At 42.4% G+C, this 23,457-nt stretch overlaps 1 protein-coding gene across 1 annotated transcript in view; it reads right to left on the bottom strand.

The window, feature by feature from the left end:
- LRP2 (LDL receptor related protein 2) overlaps window positions 1-23,457 on the bottom strand; it is a 198,196-nt gene that overhangs the window by 5,619 nt on the left and 169,120 nt on the right. The window contains exons 63-77 of the mRNA XM_073806956.1: window positions 22,276-22,404; window positions 18,700-18,831; window positions 17,542-17,673; window positions 15,705-15,848; window positions 13,807-13,972; window positions 12,047-12,175; window positions 10,772-10,992; window positions 9,819-9,995; window positions 6,578-6,697; window positions 4,910-5,000; window positions 4,143-4,210; window positions 3,868-3,985; window positions 2,894-3,023; window positions 1,746-1,853; window positions 66-173 (exon numbers count right to left, since the gene is read on the bottom strand). Coding sequence (XP_073663057.1) covers window positions 66-173; window positions 1,746-1,853; window positions 2,894-3,023; window positions 3,868-3,985; window positions 4,143-4,210; window positions 4,910-5,000; window positions 6,578-6,697; window positions 9,819-9,995; window positions 10,772-10,992; window positions 12,047-12,175; window positions 13,807-13,972; window positions 15,705-15,848; window positions 17,542-17,673; window positions 18,700-18,831; window positions 22,276-22,404 — 1,973 coding nt within the window. The remainder of the gene's footprint in view (window positions 1-65; window positions 174-1,745; window positions 1,854-2,893; window positions 3,024-3,867; window positions 3,986-4,142; window positions 4,211-4,909; window positions 5,001-6,577; window positions 6,698-9,818; window positions 9,996-10,771; window positions 10,993-12,046; window positions 12,176-13,806; window positions 13,973-15,704; window positions 15,849-17,541; window positions 17,674-18,699; window positions 18,832-22,275; window positions 22,405-23,457) is intronic.

The raw sequence follows: 23,457 nt of genomic DNA, 5'->3' as shown, positions 1-23,457 counted from the left end.
ATAAACCCAGCAATTCCAAAGTCCTTCCCAAATCCCATATCATTTCAGTAGTCAGTCACTGTTACCTGAGTTTCATCAGCACTTGGGGAAGTTGGCTTTGTGTCTGGAGCTAATTCAGCAGGGTTTATGGCACTTCCATAGTTTTCGTTATACACGTTTCCAGATTCGGTTACCTGTGTGCATGTTGAAGGCCATTATTCAGTTTTGAAAGAATTTTTGCTATAAAGTTTCTTATCAGCTCTTTGGTTCTGTTTATCACCTTGCTCTCCCACAAACATGAACAGGCACCATATTATGTGAGACCAACCCTGTGGTCCAGGAATAAACACCACTCTCGTCTCCCCAAAATCAGGAGCACCAACTACTAAGTTGTCTATCTGATGCCTTAATCTTGGGAGGCAAATACACCCATCAATGGTCACACTCTCATGTAGTAATAGCAACTTCTACGGTGTTCTCTAGGGCCCCTTACTCCCACTGTTGACCATAGTTTTGGATAAAGGATACTCTGGTTGTATATTGGCAGCCAAATCCTAATAGAACAGTACGAATTATTTCCAAACGCATTACGTTTGGATATTTAGAATAAAATTATTAATTTCAGAGGACTGCTTAAAAGAGGTTGAATTTTTAAAACAAGAGGCATAATGACATTAATACCCCTCTAGATATTTTCTGTAACATTCATGTGATTCCGAGGTTCCCTCTTAAAGCACAAATTACCATGGATATATAATTAATAAGTTACAGGGTAGAAATTCACCCCTTTTCCTATATTTCTACATTCACCACTTTATTTCTTCTCTAACTTGGAAATGTATTGGTAAACATGGCTTCGTTTTATTTCAAGGGACAATGCCAAAAATCTATTTTATCATGTGATTAAAGCTTTGCTATCTGGATATTAAAGGATCAGGCAAAATGCTTTCAAGATTCAAATATTGCTGATCTCAAGAAAGTTATTCATAAAATACACATTTCTGTCTTAACATTAAAATGTACTATACCTTGTGAGTTCAAAAGAAGTTCAGGTGTTAACGGTGAAACTGTATTTTGCCGAGGCCCTAGCTGTTTTGACAAAGGAAAGACAGGCTACCTAACAGTTGACAGGCACCGGCAGTGACGCTGGGGCTATTGATCCAGCCCTCATGAAGAGTTCTGTTCCTTCATCCATACGTCTATCTCATCTCCCTGTTCCTCTAAAAGACGAGTGAGTAATAGGGCCTCATCAAAGGAAATTTACGTATCTGCCTATCAACTTCGAAGACCTTTGTACTTTCCAGAAAAGTATGACAAGGGCAAGCAGGGAGGTCACCTCAAATCACACCCTTGTGATACCAGTGAGAACCCAGAGAGTGTGCCCAGTACCCCAAACCTCTGTATAATGACCTGACGACCATCCACTCATTCAGTTCACAGATATTTACAGAGAGCCCGTGTGTGTGTGTCAGGCACGGTGTTTGCCGAGCCTCTGAACATGCACTCAGACCTCCCGCTCTGACCACTCAGGATGAAAAGGCTCTTGGTCTGGGTGCCAAAGAATGGCTGCCCAAACCCAGGATTCTGACTGTCTTCAGGCCTTCTGTCCTTGGGTCAGTCCTGTTACTGCAGGGAGTGAGGCTGAGGAAGCGACCAGTGTGCTTCCTTCCATGGAGGGAGGGTTGGGAGGACCCTAAAGGCACATTATTCCAAAGAACAAGATCCAGCAACAGCCAAACCTGACAGCACGGACTGTGATTTCTCACCGGGGTTGTTGTTGGCTGAGCCACTTTGACAGCAGTGTCCCTGGAGGTGTATGTCGGGTTTTCAAATATTATGGGCGGCTTCCCCAGGTCCATGGCAAAATGTTCACTCTGATGGAGGGAAAGAAAAAAGAAAAAAAAAAAAAAGATCATACCGTGCTGATCTGATTCATACACAGAGGAGGATGTGCTCTTCACACCTGGAGGGACGCTAGGTGCTACGTCCAACTGACCCAGAAAGAACTTGCCCCCCCACCTCCAACAAAAGCCAACGGAGACACAAGGCCTCCACGAGGCAAACTGTTATGTAAAGTAATGTAAATGCACTAACTCCTCAGGTCAGGAGAACAGAAACCCTCTTCCCTTATCCGAGTTCTCTATGGCTCCTTAAGGCAAATAACTCACTTGGTGATTGGCTTTGGACATAGAGAAAAGGGTGGGGGTCTGGAAGAGGAGCAAAGAGAAGAGGGAGAGGGGGAAAGAAGACAGGAGGGATAATATTGTACCTTTAGGCAGGAACAAAAAGGAAAGATTGGTGGGGAGGCGGAATACTGGGAATGATTTCCCAACACTGACGGTAGACTTCAGAGTGGATACTAGTCCATTCATAAAGTATTTGGTCCTCACAGGAGGGATTATTTTACAGATGGGGACAGAGTGATCAAGCTCCATCCCTACTATTACATACCTAGCAGGTGGCAGAGTTGTGATTTGAACCAACCACTGACTCTAAAACCACTGTTTATCCCAACACTACACACTGGTGGGAAAATATGTGAGACTAGGAAACATGTTATTTCCCTGCCTCTTCCTTTAAACATACAAAAAGTCATCGAATAAAAACAGAATATCATGGTCCCTCTCCCCTGTTTCCCAAAAAACATAGATTGTTTAAGACTCCAATTAAACTTAAAACTGTTCATGATTCCAGTTCAACCTTGTGGCTTAGATCAGGGGTTAATTTCAATTTCATTACTAATGTTTTTAGACACATTTCTACAACAAACCTAATGTTTCCTAACTTGGTATAGTGAGGGGGCATACAGTATTTCATTTTTTTCTAGGTGAATTTTATTCTTTATAAAAAGTGTTTCTTTGATAAAACAGTAAAAATGATAACCTTCAAATAGTCACTTTGAAACCAAACTCACCATCGCCATTGATCTGTCAATAGCAGACTCGGGCCCCAAACCAGATACTCCAATATCCATGTTAACGTCATCCCCTGATCTGAAGGTCACCCCATTTCCATTTTCAGAGGATTTGCTAAGACTGCTTAAGCTGAAAAGAAGTAATCAGTGTCTTATTATTTTTAAAAAACAATCGTTTGCACTAGGATTCTTTCTTTGTACCTTTTCCTAGCTCTTCCTTAAATGAAAGGCTCGATTCCCACTTCCCATTTACACATCACGTATGGGAATAAATTCCCTTAGTGACCTGGAAATGTTCGAGCACATTCCCGAATGCTTGAGAATGAGGAGAGGACCAGCTGGGCACTTGCAGAAAGAAAGCCTGGTGGGCTTCCCTGGTGGCGCAGTGGTTGGGAGTCCGCCTGCCAATGCAGGGGACATGGGTTCAAGCCCTGGTCTGGGAGGATCCCACATGCTGTGGAGCAACTGGGCCCGTGAGCCACAACTACTGAGCCCACGTGCCACAGCTACTGAAGCCCGCATGCCTAGAGCCCGTGCTCCACAACAGGGGAAGCCACCGTGATGAGAAGCCTGCACACTGCAGCGAGGAGCGGCCCCTGCTCGCCACAACTAGAGAAAGCCCGCACGCAGCAACGAAGACCCAACGCAGCCAAAAATAAATAAATAAATAAATATATTAAAAAAAAAAAAAAAAAAGAAAGCCTGGTCCCTCAAACAGCCGACGCCGTTCTCCAGTGTAACCTCAACGTACAACCCTTTAGACTCTAAAATGTGGTTTGTACTCAGGCTTCAGAGAAGCAATCAGTTAAGACATTGTGATCTGAAGTGACTGCTTTAAGTTCAGTATTTTTTGTTTCCGCAGAATAGGTGAACAGCCTAGGATGCTTTTTTAACTTAAAAGAAAAACTAAATTATTTACGTGGTTGCAGATCACACAGACGTCTAAAATCAATGTTCCACCTAATGAAACTGACCTTGACAGCTTGGGCAGAGAAGGCAAAAGGGAGCCAGTTTTCCTATAGTGGAAAAATCCTAAAGTCGCTAAAGCTCCAATTATGATGATCAGGATGATTGTCAACAGCACGGCCGCTGCTGTCAAAGAGGGAAGAAGAAGCAAACATATGAACATGAGGAGAAGGAAAAGAGCCAGCAGTCTTAGCAATAGGGACTGGAGTTAAACAGAATATAGACAACACTCAGTTTAGTTACCATGATGCATTCCCATGTCCCTCGTATCCTTAAAACTTACTTGTTCCGGGAGGAATGCCTTTTGAAAGCCCTATTTCACAATATTCTCCCACGTAGGCACTAGGACATCTGAAAGGAAAAGAAGAATCATTCACAAGCTGTTGATTTCTTGGGCTCTGATTGTAATCTGACTGTGGAAATTCACTTTTGAGGGAATACCTGTGGCATCTACAGAATCAGCCTCAACAAATAAACCTATTGGTGTCTTCTCTAATCTATGGAATTCCTCCTTGGAGAGTGGAACTGGAAACCTTCATTGTGTTCTTTCCTTTGACGTGCTTTCATTAAATATCATCTTGCTCCATGTTAAGAGCTCTCTTGATAATTCTCTGCTCTCCAAATCTTCAGCCCAGTCTCTGCCCCTCGTGAGCGCCTAGCACTGTAACAGCTCTGCTGACAGTTGCTCTCCCACAATCCAATTATAATTAGTAATCTGAGGTGAGTAGGAAAATGAGGTTGTCACTTCTCTAACTCCTCGCTCCCCAAAGCGTGGCCCACAGTTCTGTGGCATCTCCCCGGGAGCTTGTCAGAAATGCAGAATCCCTGTAAATGAGATGGGCATTTTTTTCCAGAGCCCCAGGTGATTCTCACGCACATTATAGTTTGCGAAGCACTGCCTTAGCTCTCTGTGGACTCCCCCATTGGAGGGCAAGCTGGTTATGATGTGAAAATTAGCGAACTGGCAAGGTTCTTGTACTTGTTTTATTGGCTACTTTGAGGTCTCAAATTGCCCCCAGAAGATGCAAGACCTACAGCATTCAGACTTACTTGCATTTGGGGAGGTCATTCTCGTCAAAATAGCAGTTTCCTCCGTTCATACACCTGCATGGAGGGGGCATGATGATAGGACTTTCGATCGCTGCAGAAAGGGAAAGCCACGCAGGTGTTAGTCAGCGGCGCTCAGCAGAGACCCCTACCATGCAAACCTGCTTCAGCCCAGGGCTGGAGTGGGGAACCCATGTGGTGGGGCAGCTAATTAGTCTCCCTTTTAAATGTCACCTTCCCCTTAAGTCAGATGAATTTCTTTATCAATAAGGTCTTGGGGAGTAACATACATTTGGTAGGGAAAAAAAGGCAGTTATATAGCATCTCCCCCCCCCCCCCCCCCCCCCCGCAAAACAGTGGTGAGATACTAGACTCCAGAATATATACTAATAGTTAAAAAGAACATTGTGGTAAAGGAAATCTCTCAGGACATTGACGTTTTCTTTTGAAGTTTTCAGAATTCTTCTCTTTGAACCTAGTTAAAATCAAGAATTCAACTTAGGCACACCCCGAAACTTCCACTAAAGGCTCCGAAGCATCAGCAATCCATTCATCAATAAACGGACACGTAGACAGATAAACAGACGCTTAATGGACAGCTGGTTGGAGATCTCCTCATTTTTTAACACCTTCAAAATTGCCCTTGCTAAAGATTGTAATCTTGCCAATATTGCCCCAGTAGCATTGGGATAAGAGCGGGGATAGGGGAAGGGGAAGGGGAGGGGGCAGTTTTTACTTGCTGAGTTCGTGCTCTAAACCTGCCAACTTTTCAGCCTGGTTGGGAAGTCAACAGGAGGTGCCTTGTTTAACCGCTTGCGCCTCCTGGTGGCAGAACATGGTTACGCCTCTTCATTTCCCCATCAGCTAAAGCAGGGGGAAGGGCCCAAGGATGTGAGCCATAAAATGGGCCACTAGTGAATTGCAGGATGATTTTCTAACACCCTTATCAAGCATTGGATACTAGTTAGGGACACTAACTAGTTACTCCCTATGGCTTATTAACTCCTTAATTTAAAAGAGGCACTGAAGAAAGGTCTTGCCAAGAATAGATCATCTATAGCATTTGGGATGAGAATTAAACCACTGTTTACTTCCTTCCTTCCTTCCAGCTTCCATCTCCCAAGAGCATAAGGTACATTTTAAAACGTGGCCCTTTTTCAGTTGTCCAAACTTTGAAATGAGCATGTGGGAAAACCAGTGAACCTCCTCTAGGCCTCCCCTCTGTACTGGATAAGCGCCCCCGTCCCACCTCAGGAGCCTGGTTCTCCACCTTGAGGAGCTCCCGTTAAGACTGAATAGATTCAGGGGCGATTGGGATCCAGTATGGGGTGGAGAAAGGAGGAAGAGGCCTTATAGGAAACTCACTCTTCAAAATGTCTTTATAGACAACACAACAGTCGATTTAGGGGCACTGGATCTAAATCTCTGCAGATCTTGGCAAATAATTCTCAGAAATCATTGGAACACCAGATCTGTTTGGCCCCTGAAGTCCCACTCAGCTCTGTTCATATTTTCCACATCTCCCATCCCTCTTTCTAGCCAGCCCCACTCTATTCTGCAAGAGGCCAGTAAACAGGGATTCTTCATACTCCTGAAAAAGGTGAAGCAGGGTAAGGGAACCTACTAACGAAGGCAAAGGAGCTCTCCCAGGCCCCCAGGCAGTGTCCCTACCTGCATCACACTCGGTGACGCTTCCTTCTATAAATCTGGAGCCTTGGGGACAGGCACAGGTGTATCCCTCAGGTCTCAGAAGGCAAAGGTGGCTGCAGACCTTTTTACAGCGGTTGGGCACTGGGAAGCAGAAGAGAACAGTGGTTAGTTTCCAAGGAGGGAACGAATACCCCAACCAAGGACATGCCCATACACTGAGTTGTGGCCAGGTGACCTCAGAGCCCAGGCAGCATACCAACACCTTTAAGCCGCGTGCCACCTGGCAACTCACGCTCCTTTACGCTACCTTCCCCTGCCACCCCACCAAAGTGCCACAGTCCCTCCCCGTGCTCTCCATCCCACTGCTGTACCCCTCCCATTTTCTTCTGGCAGCATTTATCTCCCCTATGGCTCTGGCAGGTTTGGAAGATAGGTGTCTGTCTGGTTCACTGCATGACCTCAAAAACCAATCAGCACTAAGCAATTTGAGATATTTCTAAAAGGTCAGTAAGACCCCATTATTACATCAAGATTTGTCATCACCCAAATTTGGATAGATCATAAAGTGTGGTCCAGCCAAAGCATACATTGGATGTGATTTCCACCCCTGCTCTCCACGGAGAACTTCCTTCTGGGCTGCAGTTTCATTATTTGCAAGATTAGGGAATTTAGAGCTATGATTATCAGAATCACCTGGGAGCTATTCACAATGATTGATGCCCTGTCACAGAAATCCAGATTTAAATCGCTCTGGGATGGAACTCAAGTATTACCATTAAAAGCGCCTCAGGTAATTCTGAAACTAGCTTAGCATATATTATGATTTATCCAAGGATTAGGTCGTCTCTAAATTCTTTCTCAGACTAACATTCTATAATCCTGATTCTCTGTCATGCAAAAACGTGACCATGGACGAGGCATGGCTGTAAAAAGCCTCACTGAAAACCTGTCCCATGGGCTTCCCTGGTGGCGCAGTGGTTGGGGGGTCCGCCTGCCGATGCGGGGGACACGGGTTCGTGCCCCGGTCCGCGAAGATCCCACATGCCGCGGAGCGGCTGGGCCCGTGAGCCATGGCCGCTGAGCCTGCGCGTCCGGAGCCTGTGCTCCGCAGCGGGAGGGGCCACAGCAGTGAGAGGCCCGCGTGCCGCAAAGAAAACAACAACAACAACACAAAAAACCTGTCCCATGACCATTTCTTCAGCTCTCTAGAGCACGCTTTCAAATTTTAATGTCGTACAAATAACCTGGGGAATCGGATTCAAGAGGGCTGGGGTAGGCCTGAGGGTCTGCACTTCCAACTGGCCCCCGTATTGTACCAATGCTCCTGGTCCCTGGCCCACCCTTTGAGTAGAGCAGGGATTCTCACAATGTTGTTCCTGACCCAGCAACATCAGCATCACCTGGGAACTTGTCAGAAATGCAAATTCTTAGGCCACCTCAGGCCTATTAAGTCAGAAACCCCTCAGGTGGGACCCAGCAAGGCGTGTTCAACAAGCCCTCTAGACGTTTCTGACACGTGCTAAATTGGAGAGCTATTGGTCCAGAGTAAATGCTAATCTGGCACAGCTGGGCTGAGCCTCTGGCCTACTCATCAATCAACACTTTGCAAAGGAGGCTCAGAGTATCAGCTGGCTGAGATGCTTTTCAGGGAAAGTCTCCAGATTTTCCTCTGTCTGACCCCTGGGCTGTCCTCTCTACAGGGGCCAGAGGGGGCTCCGCAGGTATACTGGGCTCTCCCCTCCTGCCCTTGAAACTGCCAAACATAAGAGCTGCAGGAGCATTTAGGACACAAGAGCTATTATATCAGTGGGGTCTGGAATGTTTTGGAGAAGGTCTGAAGAAGGGTGATCACTACCAGCAACACAAGGGGGCTAATCCCTAGAAAAGGCATTTGCCGCCAGTGTAATCTCCTGGGAGCCTCCGTTCTGCACTTCAGTTTGTCAAGACTGATTCAGGCTCTCAGAGTATCAGAGAACTCGGGGGACCTCAGGCTCCACATCTGTTTCACATGCAGGGATCGGAAGGGAGGTGACTTGTCAAAGGCCACACAGCCACAGAATGCAATCTGGAATTGGGTACACTGATAGCTGGACCAGAACAGAAAGGTGCTGAGCTTTTGGGTGAATGGCATTGAGTTTAAAAAACATTTCTGGGTTTAAAGCTTATCCGCTGGTTGTGTAACTTGGGCGCACCAGTTACTAAATCTTTCCTATTGTCAGTTTCCTTACTTGTGAGATGAAAATTAAACCTCTTTATAAGTTTGGGAGAAGATTAATTGAAGAAGCAGATGTCTGGGTTAATCCTGAAGAGAGAATCTGACATACAGAACTTAATAAAAGTCTATTTCCTTTCCTCACTTCAAAAATGTCCTTTCCCCACTATACATTATTGATACTCTCTAAAATAGACAACTGATGGGAACATACTGTATAGCACAGGGAACTCTACCTAATACACTGTGGTAACCTAAATGGGAAGGAAGTCCAAAAGGGAGGGGATATCTGTATGAGGATGGCTGATTCATTTTGTTGTGCAGTGGAGGCTAACACAACATGGTAAAGCAACCATACTCCAATAAAAATTAATTTTAAAAAAAGGAAGATATTTCCCAAAAAAAGATTTGATAGAATATTTTGATATATAATTACCTATGTCTGAAATAAAAATCATTAAAGACATCAGTGAATAAAAATGTGCCCACGGGAAAAAGATAACGTCCTTTCCCTTTCACATTATTCCACACAATGATGAAGGATGAATGAGAACACAGGTAACCTGAGGAAGCAGGACCAAGAACTCAGAAAATGAGAAAGAAGGGAGGATGTAGAAATGCATCCTTTAAGCTTTAAACTAAGGCTCGCATAGCTCAGGATGACTTGACTAGCCCGGCCTTGCAATTGCTAGAGTGGGTAAGACTTCTGATGTCCACGAAGCCTATTACGTGACTTGGCAACCCAACTCACATTTAGCAGGGGATCTGACACCTACTGGATTCTGTGGCCTAAGAGTACAACCCCACAACTCCAAGCAGCAACAAGGACTGAAGTATTTTTACTCCATATCTGCTGGTGGTGTGCATCATTTCATTCGACCTCCAATTTTATCTTCTTTGGTCAAAATGGTTAAAATACACACAGACACAGACACACACACACACACACACACACACATGTTTCAGGCACAGGGAGATCAGCCTATTATTATCCACCACCATTTTCCAAAAGAAATATAGCCATTAATTTGAAATAAAGTTGGTGACTACCTGACTGATTATATCTCCATTGATGGAATATTCGAACTTGCGTGAGCCAAGGGTTCACTATCAGCAATTTCTCTTTCTCGTCTCGCCCAAATTTATCTTGGATCCATACTTCTCCCTTATCCTTAGATGTCCAGTATAACTGGCTCTCGAAGATGTCCAGACTATAAGGGGTCATTGCTGTTCACCCACAGGGGAAAAGCAAAACAAAACAAGGTTACTGAAAAGAAGATACCTGAGTCCCACTTTTATGTCAGAAGTCAAACCGCTTGGATCAATCTCTTAGGCAACACCTTAAAATTCCAGCAACATTCAGGCAGACTCTCTGTACACACGACCATGAAAGTGTGCTGCACCAGGAGATCAAGATGACAGAAATTAAAATAGATCAATGCCTACCGAATGACACCAATTATAGGGGACTCGCTCACTTTCAAGTTGCTGATTTGATTTTATTTTTAGAAAACAATCTGTAGGGCAGAGATCTTTTTTTTTCTATGAACATAAGACACCACTTATCAGAAAAACCTGTTACGTGCTGGATTGTAGTAGTTCTGTAGAGTCTAGATAAGAAAACAAAATGCTTCTCTCCTAGATGTTTCCAGTTGTGCATAAAAATCAATCTAGCACATTAAAAACTAATGTACCTAGAAGTGGTTAGACACGGATTACCATTGGAACACATGATGGCCATCTCTATCAGAGCAACCCAACAAGAAACGGTTATTTCAACATCTGCTGCTGACAGCAAGTGTTTTTAATTATACAAAAAGGACTTAATAATTGCTAATAGATTCATTTGCATTTAAATCAGCAGCTGGGAGCTGGGCAGAGTGGTATCTAATAAACTATAAAAAGCATCTCCTAAGATTAGGGTTCCTTCTTACGAAAATGGGCAAAGAGACTGGAAATACATTAATTATTTAATATATGAAATTCTAAGTGAAATTTCTAACCTGCAATTGCAACAATTCTCCTATCGGTCCCATCATATTTGATGGTTTCAATATTGTCCTCCTTGAGGTCACTCCAGTAGATCCGGTCACCATTCACATAATCTATACAAAGGCCGGTTGGCCAACCGAGGTCCTCCTGAACCAGGACTTTCCGACGCTGCCCATCCATCCAAGCAGACTCGATTTTAGGTTCTTTGCCCCAGTCAGTCCAGTACATAAACCTGTAACAGAAGGTTTCCTCATGGCAGCATTTCATCTAGTGGAGAAATCAACTGGTTTTCAAAGAGCCTTGGGTCCTAAATGATGCTATTTTTATACTTTACACAGGACAGGGAGAAAAAGGGGGGAGCCTGTGCATCTGTGATCTATCCTTCCTGAGAACTGCATTTTCCCAATAGAAACTGGCCAGCCCTGTCCAAAGATATGTATCCAGACCTTTTAAAATATATAATCACAAAAGCTGTTCATTCTTCAAAAAATATTTCTTGAATGCCTGCTGTGTGAGAAGCTACTATCCTGTATTTGGAACGTATCAGGGAACACAACAGATTCCTTCCCTCATGGAGCTTACATTCTAACTCTTTGAAAAGGTATTACTTTGCATGCAATTAATACTTAATTGTAGAAGAACTGAGCAGACCAGGGACTGTACCCTTTAAACATCTAGAAAGGATCAGGCAGGCAAGATAAATGGGTGGAACAGGGCAGTTATGAATGTAGGGTGATGGGCAAACACCGCATCAAGCAAAGCCCTGTCTAAGAGTTCCAGGCAATACCGTGTCAAGGAAGGCATACCTACCTAACTTTACCAGTTCTTCTGATTTTTCAAGCCAAAAATACAAATATTTATTTTTAATTTAAATGTTATCTACTAAGTTTACAAAAAAAAAAAATCTTAAAGCTCTGTGAAGTTCAAGTCCAATAAGTGTATGGGCCATATTTAGCCCATCAGCCACCACTTTGCAATGTCTAGTCTAAACCAATCATCAGGTGTTGCTCAATCCTTAAATTCTGTTGAGAAATGTGTGGGTTTTAGACAAACTGGGCTGTGGAAAAAGTGTGGCCTTCCCCTGACACAGTGTCCATCTTCTGAAGCCTGTTTTGTCCTAAGTGATCTTTAGGGCATATTATAATTCTTGAAAATAGTCATAGGTGCCACTCAAAAAAGTCCAAGGACAATTTCAGTACAATTAGGAAAAGATAATTGAAGATATAATTTTTTGGAGAATCTAGTGGAAAATATCTAGAACATTAAGGACTCCTTCAAGTACTTACCCTAGTTTGGGATTCACAACTATTGCAGCTGGTTGATCCAGTTGAGTGGAAATCAGCCACTTTCTGTACCTTCCATCAAGTTCAGCCACCTCGATCCGCTGACTCCTGGCATCTGACCAGTAAATATGCCTGAATTTAGAGAGACAAAGTTAAACAACTGAAAAGTCTAGACTGGACTTCTGGGGAAGAGGTGTGAAGATGAGAGCATTTAGTTTGGAAGTTCTGGCCAACAAGACAGCTACTCAGACACCAGTGATGATGAGAGCACAGCCTCCCTCTCCCAGGAACGCCCCAATCTCTACAGCCAAGGGGACATCTGTAGAAAGTTACAAGTGATGGGGTGTCGGATGAAGGGGATATTCAGCCAAAGCAGCTGTATCAGCCAGGATTGGTAATGATGATGAACCTCACATCCGGCACTATCATGAGACAATTGCTTCTAGATAGGAGTTGTGAGACACTGTTGGCCTTTCATTCTGACTGCCTGTGAGTTGGCTTCTTCCTCAGCCAAGAACCCATTGGAATCACTAGGAATCTGGCATCAGCTCCAAGGATGAGTGGAAATAGCCATCCAAAATAACAAACCCAGCAAAGCCATCCTGCTCTTATTCCATCCCTAAGGCTTCAGGTCTCAGTCTCTAACAAGGAGAAAGAGTTCCAGCAGTTGCTTACATTTACTCATTCATTAAGGCTGAGAAGAGGTAAAATTTCAAACAAGAAGACAGATCTTGGTTGGTTGGTTTGAAGAAGGAAGTGGTTGGTTTGAAGAAGGAAGCGCGAAAGCCTAGAGTTTCCAGTTCATGACTCTCTGAGGTCTTGTTTCCTGACAGAAGTTGCTGAAATGAGTCTCCTGTTACGCTGCAGGCACAGTGGGACCTACTTAACTTCTGCAGAGATGCTCAAGTCTTCCAAGAGCACCAGACAAGTGAGCGAAAAGGTGAAAATTAATTAATACTACAAAGGATTCTCTGTTCTCCCAGAGTGCAGCAAACATTTTCCTTTATTAGTTCATTTCAAGGACATAAGAGGTTCTACAAATGCTTGAATTCTGATTGTAATGTAATTACTTTCCCACAAACGTCATTCCAACCCAAGGCTCTTCCTTGAAGAAGGAGCTTATTAATTCTTCCACATCAGTTTGCCTCTCATGCATGTATCTGACGACAAACCTACTTAAGGTTCTTATTTAGGTATCGTCCAAAATGTCTGGCTCTGGTCCCTGAAGTTCTAGAAGGTGTAGAAGAGCAGATCAAAGCTAACAGCTCTATTAACTCAAACCCAAAGATTAAACAGGGAAGTCAAATTTCCAATCTGTTCAGACAACATAGCCTCCTGAAAACACAACATGTGGATTGTTCCTCCTCAAAAAAATACCATAAAGAAACATGTTTCATCTCAACTGCTTTGCTGGTAGAATGTAAGGCTGTCCCATTTCTTCACAAAATGAACAGCGTTGCCATACTGAAAGTTCATTTTGGAATCCAGAACTCTGTTGGCAAGAATGCTCTCCTAGATAAAATATAAAATCTTGACCTTGGGGCTTTCCCAAAATTTTCATGGCACACATAGAATATAGGAAGTGAAGATGTTTATATGACACAATGGGGAAGCCGAGGTAGTTGCTGAGGCTACAGGAAGCCCAGGCATCACCCAGCTGCCCCTGAGGCTGAGTGTGCCCATAATCTGGGCCAGTTTAACTCATGTGCCATGGTGAGCAGAGGGGAGCTCTGGCCAGGAAAATAGAATGAGGCTAAACTTACCTTCCAACCCAGTCCACTGCTAATCCATCTGGCTGCACTATGTATTTCAGATCCAGGTTAATTTCCTTCACAGGATTATTGCTGCCAGATTCAAAGTTGGGGATGTAGGCACGTTTGATAGCACCAAAATTAGAGCCATGCCCTAGCACAGTGTAATATACAACACCTGCGGAGGCAAGACACACAGGTGAGTTTCCTGTTAGGAGCACCAGGTAAGGGAGGAACTGGGTCTAATCAGGTGAAGTACTGTTCATTCATTGACACATCTACCTCTTCGGTGTTCCTATAATACTAATAATTCAATTTAACCAGTATGATCAAACCTCAAAATGTATCATACTTGAGCTATTAGCTACAAATGCTTCAACTGATAACTTATTGATACTTAGTCCTCTCTATTTGAAGGTAATCCATTAAAATATATTTCAGCCTATTTACCCCCATTAGGATCACGTTCTAGTTTCCAAAACAGAACATATAGATAAACCAGGGCCAAATTGTTAAGAGTTTGAGTCCATACTAGCAATAAAGGAGCTGTATAGATGAGAAGTCTTATTTTATGTATAGACTAAAGGATACTGGACAGCAGGCATTTTAAAAAGCATAGGAAGAAGGAGACGCAAGGGGGAGGGGATATGGGGATATATGTATACGTATAGCTGATTCACTTTGCTATACAGCAGAAACTAACACAACATTGTAAAGCAATTATACTCCGATAAAGATGTTAAAAAAAAAAAGCATAGGAAGACTGACTTTCAAGGCACATACTTTCCTAGGTATGAACCATTCTTTTTTTTATTTTTTAAGATTTTTTTTTGATGTGGACCACTTTTAAAGTCTTTACTGAATTTATTATGATACTGCTTCTGTTTTATGTTTTGGTTTTTTGGCCGCGAGGCATGTGGGATCTTAGCTCCCTGACCAGGGATCAAACCCATACCCCCTGCACTGGAAAGCGAAGTTTTAACCACTGGACCGCCAGGGAAGCTCCCTGAACCATTCTTGAAAATTTCATTGTATTGTATAATGAAATGTGAAAACACAACAGCAATAAATCTTACATAGTTAGTTTGCAAAGCATTTTCATATCTGTCATCTCACTTGGTTTTACAAACAACTCTCAGAGGGAGGCAGGCCGAACAAGATTACTGCTTTTATTTTACAGATAAGAAATGGAGATCCAGAGAATTGTTACAATTATTTAAGGTCATAAAGCTAGTAGATGAGGGAGACAGGCGTAGAACACAAGTTTTCCTGCCCCACTACCGTCTCCCACACGCCAGAGCCATGAGAGACTCCACAGTAAGCATCATTCATTTTTCCTTCATTGAACACCCACCACACACACTGTACTAGATCCTGGGTCAGATGCCAGGCATGTAGAGGTGAATTCAATTAAGTCTCTGTCTCCAAAGAGCACACAGTTAAGATGTAGGGAGAAAAATACGCGGACAATTAGCTGTAATTCAACATAACATGTGCTTTAGTAGAAGCGTGTATAAAATGCTACAGGCTCCCAGAACTGTGCCAGGAGGGATTATCAAAGACATCAGAGGGGAGGTGACTTTGAACTGAGTCTTTGAGTAGAAATTTTCCAAGCGTACAACGGTGGGGAAGGCAAGGGCAAAGACAAGGAGATAGTAAACAAAGGGACATGAGGTGATCCTGAAAGGATAGTCCCCAGAAATGGGAGAAGGTTCCATGAGAAGGTGGGAAACACTGGCTGGGACGCACGGCCACAGCTAAATTGTCTGGAGCACGCTGGGCGGGGGGAGCATCCTCTTCCACTGAGGCAACAACATTCACTCATGAGAAATAAATTCCCCAAAGTTCAACACTTTATAATTCAATGTATTCAACTGCTATCAGTGACCAATGCCACAGTTCATACTCACTGAGGCCTGTGCCCTCTGGATCCCAGTCGTAATCCATAGCCTGAATGCGTTCCTGGTCTTCAAGGTACTCTGAGAACTTCTCAGATGAGAGATTGTATTTTCGAATTCGCACGTTTTCGGGCAGTAGCAGCAAAGGAGGGTAACCTGTAAACACATGAAGGGCTGATTAATCTGTTTGAATGCTACCTGAACTTTTGTTTATAACAGTAGGATATAAAACAGCAGATATCCTCCCTGCCCTTAAAAAACAAAACAAAACAAAAACGAATTTTTCTAGAAATTGATCTCTGTTAATGAATAGAGCGGACCATCAACGGGGTTGCAAAATCTGTGACTGTCGACATCCTTGTCTCCATTTCAGGTAGAAAGCTAACATTTCTGTTAGGGATATTATCAGTTCTTTATCTTTGGGCAACAGTTTAAAGCTAAGCAAAGACTGAGACCCCTGGATAGCTACTTCTTTTTCACTGATTTTTTTTTTCAATGACAGTAAAACAGACCAGATTGTAGACATTCAGTCTCACAGAAGAAATACAATATGTAGAGTCATACTAAAAGTTTACCCGGAAGTCCTCATTTCCCATTCTTTACTGACAGATTTTAATGATTCTTTTAGCAGGCAATCAGCTCTATGACCCAATTTAGCTTCTAGCTAATGACAAAAAACAGCTTGTTCTTGGTTTAAAAAAAGTTTTCTTTACTTCAAGCAGCTATGGAAATGGTGACTCATTCCAAGAGGCACTGCCTGGAATTTGTAAAATTTAATTGACTTGCATAATGTCAGTCGAATCTAACTTAAGTAACTTTTGAAAGTTCATTTTATATATTTCCTTTATCTTGACATAATGTTTTATATAAATATTCTAATTTATTTCAGTCATCTCGTTAGTTAAGAGTTAAACATTTTCTAATTTGCTGCTTAACTACCACACCAACTGTTCAAATGCCTTTATCCTAGTTTTCCTTCAGTGTCAAAAATGCTTGGAGGGTAAAATATTTAAGTATGCTAGTCAAATGGGTGCTTTAAAAGCCCAATTTGTATGAAGAAATTGAAAAGCCATTTCACCCTTCATTTGCAAAATAAAAATGCTATTTTCTTATCAAGTCCTTAAACTCATTTACAAACTTTAAATTCAAATCTATAAGATCATAAAGACCCCTTAACCGAGATATGCTGATTTAGATCAGACCTCTGGAAATCTGGACTATGATACTTCTGACTTTTATTGTCATTTCTATCTAGTATTTATTACTGCTTTCACTCAGGCCTGATTCTCAAATATTGGCATTAACCTAAAATGTAGAGCTAATGATTGAAGTCGCAAATAAGCCAGATGCTTTCTGTCTGTCATCAGTAGTCCATGAACAATAAAAAGACATTTCTCAACAGAATGTCCCTGATTTGCCCCAACTGACTGCGACCCATTGAATGGAATGTTTTTTGTGACCCGCGTTGGATTACTGGGCCTCAAACCTTGACCTCAGTGGACTGGGAGCTTTTGGTGACCACCATCCTACAGGGAAGCACTTGTTGTTTGAATCCTCTGGAGAGTGACATCTTGTCCACTTTCTGAAGTTTTTATCCAGGTGGACCAGAGGCTAAATCCAGAATAATAGGTAACCCCTGACTCTTGTTTTAACTCCTATGTATTTGTTGGGGGGCTGTAGTTAGTGTTTTAATTTGGCAGGGGAGGAGAGAGGAGAAGAGGGTGGATGGGTGTTGGAAGAGAAGTAGCTGGTGAATTTACAAAATAAGACTCTAAAGTTTATTTCCTGGTACACTGTACTCATCAGCATTGCTGAGTACATCAGTTAATCCCGAGGTCAATCGTCCTACCGTCAGCTGCACACCGTCCTCCGTGGCTGTCAGTCACGGACCTGAACCCTTCGGCGCAGGAACACTCGTAACTTCCTTTGGTGTTGAGGCAGTTCTGGGGACAAACTCCAAATTGCTCACATTCGTTGACGTCTGTAGGCAAAATAAAACCAAGTGGGCAACATCTGCTCCCACCCATTCCTTAGAGACCCTGCTTCTGTTTAAAGCCATATTCACGAGCAATAAGGATGAGAAGGGTGCAGATGAACATAAGCGATGATGCCAATGTGTGCGGAACACTGACCAAGTTTCAGACACCGTTTCACATGCTTTTCATGTTTTTTCCTCATTTAATCTTTCAACAAGACTCTCTGAGGTAGGGACTATTATTGAACCCAAAACCCCAAAGACCAGATTTAAACGGAAGCAGTCTGACTCTGTACAACAACAGAATAAGATTTTCCCTTTGGGGAAGCAGCTGTTGTGCTGTTGATGTTTGGTACCACTTCCCTCCTGCTAATTGGCTTCAGAAAGGGAAGTCATTGATTGGTTTTTTCGATTGAGGTCTTAAGCTTCAGCCCTTAAAAGAACGATTCTAATCATCTGCGTGTGGCACATCGTGAGATAGGCACAGTAAATTCAAATGATCAAATACACCTAAAATCATACTTGATATTTACCATTCTTGATAAGCTCCCTGAGGACTCCGCACCTGGGAACTCATTTCCGTCTGACGTAAGGAGGTATGTAATACATACGTGTTGTTTGAAGAAAGTAAGGCTTGTGTTGTATAGCTGATTCACTTTGTTATACGGCAGAAACTAACACAACATTGTAAAGCAATTATACTCCAGTAAAGATGTTAAAAAGAAAAAAAAGAAAATTTGATCTCAGACACTGGTACAGTAAGTAGCCATCATCACTCAGGTCTTCATTAATCATATCAGTTTCACAGACATTACTGAAGATGAGCTATGGCCCGATGCTCTGCAAGGCACCAGTAAGATAGCCTGGGGAAAAAGCAACTGGCATCCTTGAGTCATGGTCCTAGCTCATGAGCTAGGACCATGAGCTTAGCCCCACGAAGGGAATTAAACCATGTTTAGTAAAAAGGAATGAATGGAGAATCTAAAAAGTACAAGGTTCTCCCTAATAGGAAGTGGAGGAAATATACTCTACCTTCACAGGAGTTTCTGTCAAAACTACTGGCTTCGAACCCAGGTCTACAGGAGCAGATGAATCCTCCTTCACTTAATTGGGTACAGTTGTGTTCACATAGATTTTCAGCACATGACCTCTCTTTTCCTGTATCTGAAAAACAAAATCCCAGCATTACAAATGAAAAGTACAAAGCACATCAGCCACAAATGAAGAGTCAAGTGGTGTATCAGAAGAACACCTACAGATAGCCAATTATAGAACACCTTGAGAGGACCCCGTTCCATAAGCTTTGCAGAGTACCAGAGACCTCTGTATAGGGATATCTGATAATGGCTTGAAAACCATTTGTACAAATACATGTAATGTCAGATCCTTGAGGCAATTTTCCGATTATACTCAGCACTGCCAGGCTCATTCTCAGAGCATCCAGTTCTGGACAGAATCACAGCCAGGGACTCTTTACAACTGTAACCACCTGCTCCACTATCTTAATATTATATAATTATATTTATATATAAATAATGTTTACATATAAATAGATACATCTCAAATGTGTGTATACATGTATATATATACACACACGTATAAATAAAAGACACTGATACAGGTATCTCCTGACTCAATTCTTTTAAATAAAAATAGATTTGTATCTATTTGTCTTCTATAGTAGGCAATGAAGTGAACTTAGCCACTTCTCAGGGTCCCTCAAGGCAGGGGTCCCCCACCCTCAGGCCGCAGACCACTACTGGTCCACAGCCTGTTAGGAACAGGGCCGCACAGCAGGCAGTGAGCAGCGAGTGAGCAAGCGAAGCTTCATCTGCCGCTCCCCACTGCTCCCCATCGCTCCCCACTGCTCCCCATCGCTCCCCATCGATCCCCACTGCTCCCCATCGCTCCCCACCGCTCCCCACTATTTCCCATCGCTCCCCATCGCTCCCCATTGCTCGCATTACCGCCTGAACCATCACCCCACCTCCAGCTCCCATCCGTGGAAAAATTGTCTTCCTGGTGCCAAAAGGTTGGGGACCGCTGCCTTAAGGTACAATGACCATGGGTATATGTGGTTTGAATAAACTAAAAACATTCAGTTTCAAAAACACAAAATAAAGCACAATAACCTTCAATGGAATGCTGCCCTTGGATTTCATACTGGAAAGCTTTATGCGTGAAACTCTTATAATAAAGGTCTACTCTGAGCTCTTAACAATGACACATTGCTAAATAGGTCTGTTCAGATTTTCTATTTCTTCCTGAGGCAGTTTTAGCATTTTTTGTCTAAGAATTTATCCATTTCACCTAAGTTGTCTAATGCGTTGGCATGAAGTTTCTCATAGTATTTCTCTATTACCTTTTAAATTTCTGTAAGGTGGGTAAGTAATGTCTCCACAGCATTGCTCAATAAATGTGACCCTATTTTTATCAACATGAATAGCCTTGAGCCAGTCACATAACCTCTCTGAGTCTCAAGTGCACCATGAGGCTCTGTGATTTCCTCCCCAGCTCTAAAATCTACAATGTGATTAGGGATCCCAGGAGGTAAAAATTTCTGGACCAAGTGTTCCCTTGAGTGAGTTATACTCTTGTGAAGCAAGAGTCTTTAACGAGAGCAGAACCCTCTAACATTATGAGATTCATCCTCAAATGTAAAGACCTTCCTGTAACTTTTTTCATTTGAAAACAATCACCATTTTAATTCATAATACAAGAGATCTCCCCCAACCCAGATATATGACACTCTATTTCGGAAGTAGACACTCTATTTTCCATTTTATGAAGAAGGAATAAGAACTACCAGACAGAGAAATAGCAGGTCAATCTATCTCTGTAATCACATAAACAATATTTGCAACCTGAGGTTAACTTCTTTTCTTTATCCCTCAATGGTGTGAGCAAAATGTTAATGTCTTTCCTTTCATGATTTTAAAATGTTTTTAAAAAAGAAAACACATGTCCAAAACACTTCAGTGATCCTGTTTAAAAGAAAAGGAGGAGGAAGAGGAGAAGAAAGGAAAAGAAAAGGAAAGCAAGTGGATTAGGAGCATCAAAGAACTGGTGTTTTAAATAAGAATTCTATGTCTTAGTCAAATTAGCCCACTGCAGTAAGACTGAATTCCATATCACAGATCCGCTTAATATCTGAAAAGAAATGCTGCTTCCATACCATATTAATGCCTGTGATACCTATTTCCTTTAAATAAACCCTGCTTTTAATTAAATGTCATTTGAATTAAAAGTACTGAGGTTAATTTTAAGGCTTTTAATTGGCACAGGTAACTAAAAGAGAAACCAATGTTTGACCTGAGCCTAACTTGGAAATATTCCAAAGTCCTGGAACCATTCACATATCAGTCTCTAGGCAGCAGAACCCAAATCTACCTTCGGGTTTTACAAATTCCATCATGTTTACGCTTTTTAAATATTTAATCAAGTCACATTATTATGTCAAAAACTCCAGGCCCCATTGAGAAAGTGTGTGAAACGAATGGCAAATCAACTCAATATGGCTGATTCTTCATCTCCTTTTGTAACCCACACAGGAGACAATTTGCCAGGAAATCTTTGGGGCGCCTCAGAAAAAGGCGATTAAAGCCCACAAAATGGAAAGCATGTGCAGCTAACTAAGGTGACTAAGTCCAGACTTGTAGGGTTTGAAGAACTCCCTCCTTTTTCCTAAGAAGAAATCGAGGCCTGACGAAGTCAGTGTGTACTCCAAGTGGCACAGCTGGTTGCAGAGGAGCTAGAAGCCGGCTCTTCCAGACTGCAGTCCCAGGACTGTTCAAATTCTGCCTCTGCCACTCTGTGTGACCTCAAGCAAGTTACTTAAGCTCTCTGAGCTTTATTATATCGTTAGACATAATAGCAGTAATCCCCTGGAGCTATCTTGAGTGACAAATTAGAGAATGTATGTGAAAGCATACATAAATAAATGCTATAAAGGACTACCAAAGTGCGAATAATTAGCATGCCCTTCCAAGATTTCCATCACAATATTAAGCTAGAATCATCCCCTGATTGCATACATCACCCTTTCCCTACACAAAATCCTCTCTTAAAAATAAGTGGTCCTTCCAAGGTCCCCTGTGACATCTCCATTCTCACCGACCACTCTTCCCCTATGTGCCAAAGATACTGCATTTGGCTTAAGATGAAAAAATGTACAAACTAAGAAACAAAATTAATAGCTTCAAGGTGCTGAGAGGCACCTAACGAACTGGGAAGAGGATACGCCCTGCAGTTAAACAGATCAGAGTTCAAATCCTGACTCAGTTTCTTAATGACAGGAAGACATAGCCAATTTATTTAACCTGTAAGCTGGTTTCCTCACTCGTATAAAAGAGAGAAACAGAAAGACAGACCATACCTAACTCACAGGATTGTTACAGGGATGAAATGAAATAATCCATGTACTGTTTAGCACAATGTCTGGTATTGAATAAGTGTTCAATAACAGGTGGCTATGGGCTTGACTGCAGTTCAGAACACAATGTGTAAGTTAAAGAGAAACACGGTTATCGTCTACTTTATGTTATTGCATGCTTCCAGTAGGTTAACCTGAGTTACTACAATGAAGTATAAAAATAAGTATTTACTTACTGCATCCCGTCTCATCAAAATGGTCACCACAGTCATTGACATCATCACATACCAGGTGCTGTGAAATGCAACGTCCATTGCTACACTTAAATTCATCTGCTGTACAAGGTCTAGGAGTCGGTTCTACACCTAAAATTTAAGAATAAGATAAAGTCAAAACTTTTTCTTCTGTGAAACATGACGCTTCCTTCTGTGGCAGAGGCAGTATCTCCACAAATAAGCTCATGCGCTTCCCTACAATTCCTCATCTCCCTTGCAGTTAGGTTGGGACCATGTGTCTAGTTCAGGCCAATGGACTATGAGTTGGAGGTGACACGTGTCACTTCTGAGCTGAAGCTATTAAAGCCCATGTGCCTCCCTGCTCAGCAACCCAGGGACCATGTGTATCAGGTGGCCTCGCGTCAAGATGGAGAAGGGCGTGCAACCTGCACCGGCCTTTACGTGAGTGAGAAATAAGCCTTGGCTACGTCACACCACTGAGAGTTTGCGATTTGTTGGTTGCGGTCCCTAGTATTAATTACCCTAAATGATATAGAAGTAGGGCACTTCCATAACAAAACCTAAAATATTCGGCATTGGCGTCAGTCAGGAGGCAGGCAACGAGGAAAGTGATCCCAAAGGAGGGAAAGATGGAGGCCTGTGTTACGCAGTGGCAAAGGATTTGTAAAGTTGTCACCTTGGAAAAACTGGAAGGTGGACCACATGTTTACTGAACTTGTCAATCTGGGCAAAGAGGTTAGAAAATGGAATGTTAATAATGTGCACGGGTTGCCATTACCTGAGTTTGGCAAGAAAGAGATGAGCTCGGGGAAGAACTAGTTGATTTACAAGCAGAAATCCATGAAAATAAAGTCCAGAAATCTGCAGTTTGCAGAGAACCTACTGCATTTAGATGACACAAGACTCTGAAGTTTAAAAAGGACCAGTCAACTCTCTTAGTTGAATTAAATGACTGCCCATCTACTTTTCTGGCCTGAATATAACTGACAAAGTTGACCCAAAGGTGCGTGAGGGAAACTAAGCAAAGAAATGCAACAAATTCAAGAACTGTGTCTCAAAAAAAAAAAAAAAACCCAAACCAAAACAAACAAACAAACAAAAACACTGAGTAAGGTTATTGACACTTAGAACTAACTGAAAGCAAGCAGATCAAAAACCAACATACGACCAAATAAACCAAAA

The sequence above is a fragment of the Tursiops truncatus genome, chromosome 7, assembly GCF_011762595.2.
Source record: "Tursiops truncatus isolate mTurTru1 chromosome 7, mTurTru1.mat.Y, whole genome shotgun sequence".
Taxonomy (NCBI): Eukaryota; Metazoa; Chordata; class Mammalia; order Artiodactyla; family Delphinidae; genus Tursiops; species Tursiops truncatus.
This window is presented reverse-complemented; position numbering and strand designations above follow the sequence as displayed.